The 13,078-nt window shown below is 56.9% G+C and overlaps 1 protein-coding gene and 1 long non-coding RNA gene across 5 annotated transcripts; one reads left to right on the forward strand and one right to left on the reverse strand.

Annotated features, from left to right (window-relative positions):
- The first annotated feature begins 33 nt into the window (after positions 1–33).
- On the forward strand, positions 34–11,722 carry CAMKV (CaM kinase like vesicle associated). The gene is made up of 11 exons (XM_027957615.2): positions 34–185; positions 7,251–7,359; positions 7,470–7,601; positions 7,776–7,850; positions 8,066–8,204; positions 8,348–8,468; positions 8,623–8,698; positions 8,797–8,933; positions 9,092–9,170; positions 9,412–9,499; positions 9,793–11,722. The coding sequence occupies exons 2-11, from the start codon at positions 7,265–7,267 to the stop codon at positions 10,363–10,365; spliced, it is 1,515 nt and encodes a 504-aa protein (XP_027813416.1). The 5' UTR covers positions 34–185; positions 7,251–7,264; the 3' UTR covers positions 10,366–11,722.
- Positions 6,192–13,021, reverse strand: LOC105603538 (uncharacterized). 4 transcript variants are annotated; one of them, XR_001022765.5, is made up of 5 exons: positions 12,929–13,021; positions 12,336–12,377; positions 8,600–8,696; positions 8,169–8,364; positions 6,192–7,794 (listed from the first exon to the last, which is right to left on the reverse strand). It is a non-coding gene; the product is annotated as an uncharacterized LOC105603538 (long non-coding RNA). The 4 variants fall into 4 exon arrangements; XR_009597520.1 differs by having other exon boundaries at positions 6,192–8,364; XR_009597518.1 differs by having other exon boundaries at positions 8,169–8,696.
- Positions 13,022–13,078: the final 57 nt, after the last annotated feature.

Genomic DNA, 13,078 nt, shown 5'->3' on the forward strand with positions numbered 1-13,078 from the left:
CCGGGGTGCGAATCCGGTGCCGGCGAGCGGCGGGAGATGCTGGAGGTTCGCGAGCCGAAGTGGCTGCAGCTGGCGCCGCGTCTGCCCCGCGTGCCCGGAGCGGATTCTGCCCGCCGCCCCCGTAGCCCTCGGCGCCCCCACTGAACCCGCGATCGCATCCTCCCAGTGACCGACCAGCGCTGCAGGTGCGGGGTGAGCCGGGAGGGGTGGGCCCCCGGAACGCACGTTGCGAGGTCTTAAGGGATTGGGTCTCTGGCTCGAGGTTTGGGTAGCCGAGTGCGCGGGGGCGCTGCAACGGCTTGGGGTCCTGGCGGGGGCAGAGTACGCGGGCTCTGCAGATCCAGGGCTGGGCGTGCGGGGTTGGGCTGAAGTTCCCCATCACCTCAGACGGCTCGGGGGTCCCAAGGGAAGCCTCTGAGACTCAAGTCCAGGCCAATCTCCCCTCCTTGTCCCCCATCCCACCCCTCGTCTCCCTGTGAAAACAGTAACCTTCCAACATTGAGCTGCCCCAGGGGGTTGGGGGCGAGGGCTCAGAGGTCCCTCTGGACTCCCAAAGCCGCTTCCAGCCCCTCCCAACTGCCCCCGGACCCCCCCTCCCTCCAGCTAAGCAGTCACTAATTTCCATGACAACGAGAGTTCTTTATGGGCGACAACCTGAAGGGGGCTGGGCGGGGCTGCCGCGGGGTGGGGGAGGAGGCTCAAGCCCCTGGGGACCAGCAGCCCCCTAGGCGAGATCCAGCTTCCGAGCCTTAACTCGGCGGCCTCCCCGAGGGTCCAGGACACCGACCCAGCGCTGCGCGGTGGGGGTGGGGGGACGCACATGTTTCTGCCGGGAGGTGCGGGGCTTGGTGCTCACACGTGTGCCTCCCGCATGTGTGTTGCTGTGCCAGCGGGGGCGAGTCAGCAGCACTGGGGAAGGGGGTCAGGGTGGCAGCACGGTTAGGGAGCAGAGCCCCCGGCTGGTAGGGTGAACAATGAGAGAGTGAGTCTGCCTTCCCCCGCCTGTAGCGTCTGGCAGAGACCCTAGGCTCTCCCAGCCCCCCATAGCTGTGCCAAACGGCTTTTGTCTGCACCCCCTAGGCAGAGCCTGCTTCACCAGGTTCCCTCCGAGGAAGCAGGGCTCTCTGTCCATCACCAAAAGCTCAGTCTGCAGCAGTCCAGCTTCTGGCCAGCCACCCTCCTCCAAGGGTGGCTTTGAGCCCCCCAAGGACCACCTGCAGGGACCTGGTGTCCTCCCTGTCCCCCATCCCCAGTCAATTCCTGTCAGCTTTAGGCACCTGCTGGGCCCGATTTTCCTCAACTGAGAAATTGGTGTCTCCGCTCCCCTCTCTGTCAGGCTGGGCCCTGGGCTGGAGCAGAGGTCTCTCTCCTTTTCATTTACAGTATTTGGTAGGGATCCTCCTCCTCCTCCCGTATCAGCTGCCTCTTCCCATATCAGCTGCTGGCCCTCCTCTCCCATCCTTGTCCTGGCAGGTGGGCAGTCCTTGCCCTGGGAGAAGGCCACAGAGTCAGTGATCTCCATCCAGGGAAACTGAGGCAGAGTTGGTGGGGTGGGGAGGATGCTGTGCAGTTGCTTTCCTGTTTCTAGACTGCTCAGGGTGCTGTTTCTGGCCTTCAGGCAAAATCCACTGTTGGGGAGGGGGGCAGCCGTGGCAGGGAATGAGGCTGAGCTGCCAGAGAGGCCCTGGGGACCCAAGGCCTCTAGGGAAGAGCAGATGGGGGTGGGGTGGGGGGGCTGGTGCGTCCAGGCAGAGCTGGGTCAGCTGACAAGAGGGGCTGCAAAGGGAAGTAGCCAGGTCTCCAAGCTTCATTCCATCCCCCACGCCTGTGCCTTCGGCATGTTGGAACTGCCTTACCTAAGCTGCGTTGGTGACAGGGAGAGGGGCTGAGGAACTGTTGGGACCGAGGGGACCACAACAGATGGCCTCTTCCCACACCAAGTTCAGTGCATGTCTAGGGGGATACAGGAGGGGTCAGTCTCAAAGGTCCAGGCATCAGGGGCAGGTCCAGGCATCAGGGGCAGCTCCTGGCCCAGGTGTGCAGAGCACATGGTCATGGAGACATTAGGGCTCTGCTGGACATCCATAGGCCCCTTCAAAACTCCCAGCCCACCTTTTCTCCTGTGTCCTTGTGCCTGCGTCCTTTTTACTATATGAATTCTTTACCCCCCTTCCACCACAGGTTGTGCCTTTGTCTCTCTGTGGCCCTGCCCCTCTCTTTCCTAAAGTCTCTCAGTTCTTCCCTGATGGAGACCAGGGTCACAGAACCCATTCAGGACAAAAATCTCAGGGAATTCCTGGAGAAGGGGTTTGAATAACACCTCTCCTTACCCCTCCCCCCTTTTAAAAACTTCCATCACCATAGCAACCCTATACTCACAGGGCCTTCTCAGCATTTCCGCTCCTCCACTCAAAGGGCAGCGGGGCCGCCAGTGGGTTTTCCTTCAGGGGCTCAAAGCTTGGAACCCGGGTGCCTGGAAGGGGTCAGTTGGCTCTTGGCTCAGCCTGCATGTTTGAAGGCTGAACTTTCTGGAGACAGCACTGGATTGTATGCCCACCCCAAGACTGGAGAGCCTTCTCCCCAACCCCGCATGCGCTCTAATTAGATGGGAGATAGTCAGCAGCCGGAACTAGTGACCAAGGCCCAGCCAGGGCAGGCCCCTTCCCAGTTACCTAAAGCAGCTGGATGGTGGACGAGAAACTTGACTCTGCCTCCTGACACAGACCTGAGAGCGAGGTCTCTATTTCTACCCATCCTGTGGATGAAATGTCTGCCTCACGCTGGGCAGAGCTCAGACCAAGGCATGTGGATTACAGCAGGAAACCCAGCTCTGGTCCCTGAAAGTAGACAGCAGGGAAGGGGAGGGGGTGCCTGCAGGCTGGTGTTCACAGCTGCCACTAAATCGGGAGGTGTTGCCCACAGTTGTTGGGAGGCTGCTGGAGGCCTCCTGGGCCCCTCCTGGCCTCCCTAGATTTACTGCAAGATCTGGAGCTCCACATGGCAGAGGACAGGGTGGCAGGAAACTCCTGTTTATGGCTATGAAAGGTGGGGCCAGAACCAGGCTGACCCCAGTGGAGGAGGGGCCAGGACTCTGTGGGACCTCTGGACCTCTGGAGGGGCCTCTGTCCCATTCAGGCTTCCCCTGGGCCAGACTTGCCTTAGGCTGCGATAGGGCCGCTTGGGACCCTTTATTACCAAGGCACCCATAGGCTGAGGCTCCATCAGTGTTGCCCGAGGGGTCAGATCTGAGTAGCTAGGGAATGCTTGACCCTCAGACTCCCTCAGAGGCTCCCCAGGCTCTGTGCTTCCCCCAAGCTCCCTTGGGACCACCCCCTGTGCACACCAGTCAGCTTTTCTGCAGAGAACGGAAAGAAGCATGTCTCTAGGGAAATGGCTGCAATGGGACTTCTGTGCCCTCCCTTGTCCCAGTGTGGACTTGAGGTCCAGCCAGGGTCCCATGTCACTGGGAGGGAGCTCTGTGCTGTTGGATGTTGACCCTGGGCTGTCTAGGCCTTGGCAGTGGGGCGCGGGGGAGAGAAATGTACTCTTTCTTTCTGCCTGGCCTTCTACTGTTCTTGACGATGTCTCAGCTGCTCCTCTCAGCTTTGGGGCCAGGGCTGCCCTTGTTGCCAGCAGGTGCCTGGGGCTTGGTACACACACCGGCAGCCTCCTAGGCAGCAGCAGTGGGTAGCAGATGGGAGAGTGGGTGGGGGTAGAAGGGACCAAGATGCTAATCGGAAGCAGGGCCCCTCTTTCTCCTCTCTTCGCCCCGGGGCCAGGTTGCGGGTGGAGGCGAGTGAGTGCAGTTAGATGGGTAAAGGGAGGTAGTGACTGGCTGAGATCAGGGCAGCCATGGGAGCAGGGAGGCAGGTGTGTCCCGCCACGAGGCTTCAGGACATGGCTCCAGGTTGATGTGACTGAGTAGAGGTCCCTATGGTGGAGACAGACCCCCAAGACTGGCCCTGGGTCCCTGCAGGTCTGAGTGCATATGCGAGACCAGAAGCAGGGCCAAGATCAGGGACAGGCATATACAAAACCTCCCACAACTGCGTGGCTGAGCAGGGAGCTATTGGCGTGGGGCTGGGGAGAGGTGGAGGTGGTAGAAGTTATCTCAGCAAAGGGCTGTGTTGAACCTGGAACCTCAGGATGGTCACCAATGATATGTGGCACAAATAGCCTTAGAACATTGGGAATCACAAGGAAAGAAGAGATTTAGCCCTGGTCTCCGCACTTGGCTCACGTGGAGGCTGCTCCACAGGGAGGCCAGGATGGATAGTGCCCCTGCCAGTGCCCACACTTCCTCCACTGAGTGGACGCGGTTGAGCTGGCGAGTCACCTGTTGTTGGTTGTTTAGGTAGTTGCTGATTTTTTGAATGTTATAAATAACTCTGCCGTGACAAATAGGATACTGATGGGAGGCTTAGGGGGAAGGGCATTCCTGCCAGAGGGAATGGTGTAAGCAGAGCAGCAGAGCTGAGCTATAGGTCCCTCCCAGCCCTCTGGGGGGACTTGCAGGTTGAGGTATCACCCTCCCACCCTGTAAAGGGCCCTTGGATTGCAGCCCGGAAAGGGAATCGCTACACACCAGAGCCATCGGGGCAACTGATGCAAGCCCCCTCCCTCGGATTGTTAGGCCTTAGAGATGGGTGGCCGGCAGTGGTGGGTGGCCTCGCCTCTGCTCTTAGCTGTGAGAGTGGGATTCCAGCCACATGCTCCTTCCCAGCAGATGCAGGAGCCGGGCTGTGACCACAGTGGCAAAGATACGCAGTCGGGGACGATCTTCAAAGCTTCTCGTTTGCTTCTGCAGTACTTCACAAGATGGCTTAAGCCCTGGCTTGAATCACGCTGATGAAAAATGCGTTTGTGTTCCCTGAGCCCAAAGAACCTGGGTGAGGGAATGGTGGAATTTGTTCCCTAATGCGGAGGGCAAATTTGAGGGAGACTTTGCAGGACTGGATGCCCTGGGAAGCAAGTAACCTCCTGGGAAGAAGCAAGCGCCAGCCAGGGCCGGCCACAGGGCTTGTGTGGGTCCTGGCCTTTGACCCTGGCTGGCAAAGTCCCTCTGAGCCAGCTTCTTCCTCGGGTGGGAGCGTCCTCTCTCCTCCATACCCTGTGGCTGTGAATCACTTCACGCAGGGCACCTAGGTATTCAAGGCCCCAGGCCAGGCGCTTTGCACAGCAAGTGCTAATCAGGCTGGTGAGAGACCGTGCACAGTCAGAGAAGCAGAGCAGTTTGAATGCAGCCTTTTGTGTGAAGCGTGTTATCACCCCAGTGTCACACCAACCAGGCATTAAGGAGGCCAACTTTGAGTCAGATCTGGGAAGGTCCGGACTCTCTCAACAGTTCCCCTCCTGAGGTTTACCTCTGAGCAAGGGCTGCGAAGGCCTTTTCCTGCGGGTGCACCAGTCCACCCTGCATCCCAGGTGAGGATTGGGCTGGCAGGGCGGCAGATCCTTGGGGGGCCACGCTCCAGGTGCCAGAGTGCCTGGAACCTAGTGCAGCCAGCTGTGCTCCTCCTTCTGCCTGGAGTAGCCACCCATGGCCAGAGGCCTCTCCCCTGGGCCCGATGGCCAGGCCTCCTGTGGGCCCTGGCAGTGAGGCACAACACAGGCTTGTCTTGCTTTTCCAGACCGTTACCCCTGCACACCTCTTGTCAAATCCTTTCCCTCTAAGGCCCGGCCTTAATGCTGCTTTTTCCTCAAAGCCTTTCCTCGCTTCTCTACCCAGATGGGGGTTCTCCCTCTGAGGAATCCCCCAAGCACTGTGCATGAATGCAGTATTTATTAAATCAGTAAAAACAACCACAGTACAAATTCTAACAGGAAATTAACGAACGGTAGACATCATCGACTCAGTGGATGATGTTTGAGAGAGACAGTGAAGCACAGGGAAGCCTGGCATGCTGCAGTCCACGGAGTCACAAAGAGTCGGACACGACTCAGCGACTAAACAACGACAGAATAAATCTGCCCCTCTGACACCCAATTCCTTCCCCCAAAGGGGACTCTTATTTTCTTCCAGAAAGGACTTTGAGTGTACACAGATACATAAAGTTTAAAAAATTTACCCCAGTGTAGCACCCTTTACCCACTGTTCTGTCCTCTTTTTCTCACACTGTCCTACTGCAGCACATTTTGATCTATTTTATTCTTTTTAACAGTGATCAAGTATTCGGCAGTACGTATGGCCATAATTTTTACTCACATTTTTTATTGTGAAATATAACAAAAATCTAGGAATGAACCCAATACGTGTATGTACATTTATCCAAATTATTATAAAGCTCAGACCTGTGAAACCACTACTCAGGTTCAGAAATAGGTCCTCCAGAATCCACCCCCCCAATCACAACCTGTTTTATTTCTCTTAGGAGGTCTCATGGTGTTTACTTCTTAGTATTGCTTTATAGCTTGACCAATATGTCTGTATCCTTAAACAGTATAGATTAGTGATGACTGGTTTGAACTCTATATCGATAGATTCACATTCTATGTGGTTTTTTTCACTCGATACTTTTATTGGTGAGATTGACCATGTGGTTGGGTAGAGCTGTAGTTCCCTCATTCCCCTCATTTCCATTGTTGTGTAATAATATTCCATTGTGTGACTCTCCCACAATACATCCTGCTGCTGATGGGTATGTGGGCTGTTTCCAGTTTGGGGCAATTCGGAATATTGCAGCCATGAGCACTCTTGTATGAGTGTCCTGCTGCACAAATGTATATGTTTCTATAGGATGTATATTCAGCTGTGCAATTGCTGGTTATTAGGGAATGTTCGACTTCAGTAGTTTCACCAAACTGTTTTGCAAATGGGAAACTTGCCCTCCACCAGCAGTGCTCATGTTCTTCACATCTTTGCCAACGCCTGGCATCTTTAGATTTGCAGAGATGACTGATGGGTGGGTAGCTACAACCCCCTTCATCTGTGAAATCACTGAAATTTAAATCAATCATTTGATAAATCTCTTTTTGATTATACATAATGCAGAATGATTCTAGGATATGTCAGTTTAATATATTTTTCATAAGCAGGGGCTGCTGTAGCGTGGGCAGCCAAGCTGAGTGGCTGGAAGTATGGCCAAAAAGGCAGGGGTGGGATCCCAGTCTGACCACCCTCTAGCCCTTCTTGGTGTAGACTCGGCCTCTGGCTTGATCTGAGCCAGGCTGGGGTTTCCCAAAGACAACCTCTACATTGTGTGGAGAAGTGAGGAGTGGGACAGCTGAACCAGACCCCATCCTGTCTGCAGCTCAGAGCCCGGCAATGCCGTTTGGGTGTGTGACTCTGGGCGACAAGAAGAACTATAACCAGCCATCGGAGGTGACTGACAGATATGATTTGGGACAGGTCATCAAGACGTGAGTGCCGGGTCTGTTGGGCCAGGGTGGGCGGGCCAGGGCTGGGGAAAGGGGAGTGGAGTACAGCCCATGCTGAGGCCAGGGCTGAGTGGAGTGCCTGCTGGCTGCAGTGAGGAGTTCTGTGAGATCTTCCGGGCCAAGGACAAGACGACAGGCAAGCTGCACACCTGCAAGAAGTTCCAGAAGCGGGATGGCCGCAAGGTGCGGAAGGCAGCAAAGAACGAGATAGGCATCCTCAAGATGTGAGTGTGAGGCCCTGGGGTGGGGAGGGGGAGGGGAGGAAGCAGGGCAGGGCTCCGAGGGCCAGGGACCTCAAGCAGTACCAGCCTCCGGCCAGTGAGTGTGCTGTGGCCCACCAAAGCTTCTCTGAGGGGCTTCACCCAGCTCTAGCGCTTGGCTCTTCTCTCTGCTGCCAGGGTGAAGCATCCGAACATCCTGCAATTGGTGGATGTGTTTGTGACTCGCAAGGAGTACTTTATCTTCCTGGAGCTGTGAGTGTGGGTCTGGGGTTCCAGGAGTCCTTAGTCCTCCCAGGTCTATACCTGCTCTGCCCTCTGCAGCCAGGGCAAGCCCCCCTTCTGGACCCTTGGGGTCCCAGGCCCATGTGCCTTGCCCAGCCAGCTGCCTGGTGTCGGTAGCCTGCCCACATACTCCTGCCCCACCCCCGATCCTGCCCACGCCAGGCTCAGGGGCTGGTGTCCCTCAGGGCCACGGGGAGGGAGGTGTTTGACTGGATCCTGGACCAGGGCTACTACTCGGAGCGAGACACGAGCAACGTGGTGCGGCAGGTCCTGGAGGCGGTGGCCTACCTGCACTCACTCAAGATCGTGCACAGGAACCTCAAGGTGAGGCCGGCAACCAGGTCGAAGGGTCAGTTGGCAACTGGCCCGGGGCTGGGGTGGGCAGCACTTCAGGGCCATGGTCCACCCTCTGAGGGTTTCATGGTGTCTTCATCTGCCTACTCGCATGCCATTCCCGGCTGGAGCAGCTGGAGAACCTGGTTTACTACAACAGACTGAAGAACTCAAAGATCGTCATCAGCGACTTTCACCTGGCTAAGCTAGAGAATGGCCTCATCAAGGAGCCCTGTGGAACCCCCGAATACCTGGGCAAGCAGGGAGTGGGGCAGGGCAGGGTGGGACACAGCCTTCAAAGACTGACTCTGGGTAGTGGAGGAGGAAGTCCCCATCCCAGCAAATGGGTGTGGGTGGTACAAGGCCAGGCCAGGGCTGATACTGACCAGCAGATGGATCCTGTTTGCAGCCCCAGAGGTGGTAGGCCGGCAGCGGTATGGACGCCCTGTGGACTGCTGGGCCATTGGAGTCATCATGTACATCCTGTGAGTGGATAAGTGGGCAAACAGGCTAGCAGTGAGGTGGGAAGAGGGTCTGCATCCATGGCCTTCCTGAATGACCCTGAGTGTGGGCCCCCATGCAGGCTTTCAGGGAATCCACCTTTCTATGAGGAGGTAGAGGAAGATGACTATGAGAACCACGACAAGAATCTCTTCCGCAAAATCCTGGCTGGCGATTATGAGTTTGACTCTCCATACTGGGATGACATTTCACAGGCAGGTAAGGAGGTGCCCAGCATGAGGGCAGAGTAAAGGGCTGATGTGCGGGACTGCTGTCAACCTTCTCTGCTGGACTCTGATCCCATCCCCGAGCCCATTCATCACCTCTAGACTGTGAGAGGGGTGCCCATGCCTAGACTCTCCCTGGCTTTCTCCCAGCCAAAGACCTGGTCACAAGGCTGATGGAGGTGGAGCAAGACCAGCGGATCACTGCAGAAGAGGCCATCTCCCATGAGTGGTGAGCAGGGAGCAGGGGGGCGGGCAGGAAGGATGGGAGGAGAGGCCAAGGGTTCCTTGTCCTCTGTCTTCTTCACACCTAGCAGCCTCCATCCTTGAGGCCTTGAGTTGGGTTTCAGGGGGGTACCCAGAGCTCAGGCCAGCTCAGAGGGTCTGCCTAGGATCTTATAAGGAAAGGGTTGGGCACAGTCTCCATGAAGGCCATATGCCCTCAGATCTAGACACACTTGTACCCTTTCCAGGATTTCTGGCAATGCTGCTTCTGATAAGAACATTAAGGATGGTGTCTGTGCCCAGATTGAAAAGAACTTTGCCAGAGCTAAGTGGAAGGTAAGGCTTGGATGGCTCTCTTTCCTGGCTTGATCCTCAGTGCTCCTTCTGGCACCACAGTTTCTTGTCTGCATCACACCCCTGCAGACATACGCAGGCTTTTCTTAAACCATCAGGTGTAGCTGTGGTCAGTGTTATAACCTTAGGCAGGTGTGCTGAGCAGCTGGGTCCCTGGCTCTGGGGTGGTCAGAGGCAGCCAGAGCCTCATGGAATGGTCTGGGTTTGGCCTTTGTGAAGAAACAGATCCAGTTTCCATAAGCCTCATTCTGAGCCTCTCTCCACTGTCCTTTCAGAAAGCTGTCCGAGTGACCACCCTCATGAAACGGCTCAGGGCCCCAGAGCAGTCCGGCACGGCTGCAGCCCAGTCTGCTCCAGGCACAGATACTGCCACCCCTGGGGCTGCAGGCGGGGCCACGGCTGCAAGTGCAGCTGCCTCAGCCTTTGGGGGCAGTGCCACCCCAGCCACAGCAGGTGATGCTACAAAGAGCGAGAACGTGGCCCCCGCCGACCGTAGTGCCACCCCAGCCACAGATGGCAGTACCACCCCAGCCACTGATGGGAGCGTCACCCCAGCCACTGATGGGAGCATCACCCCAGCCACCGATGGGAGCGTCACCCCAGCCACCGACAGAAGTGTTACTCCAGCCACCGATGGGAGAGCCACACCAGCCGTGGAAGAGAGCACCGTGCCCACCACCCAAAGTAGTGCCACACCGGCTGCCAAGGCTGTTGCCACCCCTGAGCCGGCTTTGGCCCAGCCGGACAGCACAGCCCCAGGGGGCGCAACAGGCCAGGCTCCACCCTCTAGTAAAGGGGAAGAGGCTGCTGGCTGTGCCCAGGAGTCTCGGAGGGTGGAGACCAGCTGAGGGGGCAGGCTGTGGGGGGCGGGGGATGGGCAGGAGGGTGGGAGAGTGGATGAGGGGCTTCTCACTGTACATAGAGTCACTGGCATGATGCCCTCGCTCCCCCCCCGCCCCTGCCTCCCAGCATGGGGCATGTTTGGGGGCCACAGGAGACCAGTCTCATCTCCTGTGTGTATGTGCGTGAGTGATGGGCAGGCCAGAGGCGGGACCAGCCCTAGCCCCTGCATGGATTCCTTGTGGCTTTTTCTGTCTTTTGCTAGCTTCATCAGTTTCTGTTTCTTGTGGGATGCTGCTCTAGGGATACTCAGGAGGTCCCTGCTCCCCTGCCCCCCTCCCCTCTCTGCCTCACAGTTCCCCCCCACCCAGGCAGGCCCTGAAGGTCCCATCCTCTCCCAGGCCCTAAATTGGGTGGCCTTGCCCTGAGAGCTGGTCCTCCAGCGAGGCCCTGTCAGCGGTCTTAGGCTCCTGCACATGAAGGTATGTGCCTGTGGTGTGTGGGCTGCTCTAGGAGTGGAAACAGGCTGGTTAGAGAAGGCTGTAATCTCGGGCAGAATGCTTTAAGACAAGACTGGCCACATGGCCGGGGGTGCTGCTTGGTAGCCATGGGGGTCCTCAGAAGTGAATGAGAATGAGTTGGAGGGTAGAAGCTCCCACCTCTGTCCCTGGGACGTTTCTCCTAAGACCCTCGCGCTGTTTCTTTCCTGCCCCCCTGGGTCCTGCAGTGGGCTGCCCTGTGCCCTGCGCTTCAGGAGCCTGCAAGGGGAAGGAGGAGCAGTTAGGATGTGGCGATGAGATCTGGGAGGGCGGAGTGCACATCCAGGACCTAGTGTACCAGCCTAGCTGGGTCCTTACCCTGGGCTGAACAAGGACAGCTGCCGCTGGCTCTTCCCAGATGGGCTCCTTAGGCTCAGTCCACAGTCCTCTCCATCCCAGGCAGCGGGCCTGCTGCCTGGCAGTGTCCCATAGTCTGATTTGGGGGTTTGCCCTTCACGGGGCCAGATTTTCTGCTCTCTCAATTCAACAGTGAAATAGACAGGAACACTCTCTATGTTTATGACCCACTTCCCCTTCTATCAAGGCTTAGAGAGAGGCCCAGGTGTCTCTGGGCCACGCTGAGTTGCTTTTGCTGGAATGAGGGAGTGAATAAAGCTCCCCAGTTTCCTAATGGAGGCTCCTGGCAGGTGCCCTTTGTCAGACCCTACTAGAGCCTGGGCAGGCAGCCACACTGGTCCCAGCCCTCGCTTGGCACTCGGGGGTAGTCCTGCCCTTCTCCCTGCATGCCTGTGGGTCTGCTCTGGTGTATGAAGGTTGGTGGGCCGTGTACCTGCTGAACCTGGCAAATAAATGTCACTCTGCCAAAGCCTCTGGCCACCCTCTCGCCTTTGCTTCCTCTATATCACTTGGGAGGGCCCCTGGAAGGCAGTGGGGAGGGTAGAGGCTGGGGGTAGTTTCGCTGGTAGTGGTCTGAGCTCAGTGCCATGTGGATTGCTTGGGATGCCACAGGATGGTCCTTGATGGTAGGGGTGGGGTCCTCTGGACTCTAGAAAACCATGTGAGGCTACTGTTCTGACAAGTCTTGTTGAACAAGGAGTCCTTGTGTCGACTTAGGCATGAGACCTGGAACCCGCTGAGGGCCACCCACCATAGGGAGAGACCTTTTGTACATGGCCAAAGTGGGTTTCCCTGGGTTGTGGAGTGGGTGCAGGATAGGCATTACACAATGATTCTATCCTGCCCTTTGTGTTGATTTCTCCTTCCTGTAAACAACACAGTTGCTTTCCACATAGGTCCCAAGGACTTCACTCAGGTCCACTTCACGTGGAACAGATAAGCTTTACATTATGGGGCTGTGTATAAGGTTGTTCCCCCCCCCACCCCCCCGGGGAAGAGGGGAGTAATACTGCTAAAAACAGTTAATCACAAAAATTCCTAGGAGTACTCCTTCCAGCTGAGATTAGCCCAGGTGAACTCACCAGGGATGCCACTCTTCCTCAGAGAGGATCCCAAAGACAACTCTGATGTGGGAATAATAAAAAAGGTTTGTTAGTCACTTGTCTAAGATGCAACTGGGCCTCCAAAACAACTCGATTGCAGTCCCGAGGCAAAACTGATCCTCCCGAGAGCTAGGACTAAAGTCAGGATACTGGCCCTGCCACCTCTAATCACCTCTAAACTCAGGAATCAAGTCTTGGTTGTATAGATCCTACGTGAGCTTGAGATGTCCTGAGTGGTTAGGACTTGTGTCCATCCTTCTAGGACCACTCAGAAAGGAGGGCTAAGAGAATGCAGCGTTTTTTCGGTCTGGGAACTATGGGTTTCCACTATACTGTCAAGCACAGCCCAGAGCCCAGGGGCCCGCTCTATCGTGACCGTCGTCCCATTCCCTACTCTGCTCCGAGAGAGTAGAGAAGGCTGCGCTGAGAGAACAGGGCTCAGAAGCCCGTGCCCAGCGCACCTCGAGCCACCTCTGGCTTGGGACCATAACGCCCTGTGTTGCCCCCAAAAGGGGCCCGGCTAGCAGCCTAGCTGGTCCCCGTACCAACCCAACGCTGCGCTCCCGCTGTACCTGCGGTCTCAACAGCGAACTGCCTGAGAATTACCGCTAGATAGTTTCAGGCCCGCGCTCCGCCCCAGGATTCTCCACGGCCGCGGGGCCGTTAAGCCCCGCCCTCCGAGGGTTCTTCCAATCGGGACCTAACCTTCAGTGCAGCCACTT

The sequence above is a fragment of the Ovis aries genome, chromosome 19, assembly GCF_016772045.2.
Source record: "Ovis aries strain OAR_USU_Benz2616 breed Rambouillet chromosome 19, ARS-UI_Ramb_v3.0, whole genome shotgun sequence".
Lineage (NCBI taxonomy): Eukaryota > Metazoa > Chordata > Mammalia > Artiodactyla > Bovidae > Ovis > Ovis aries.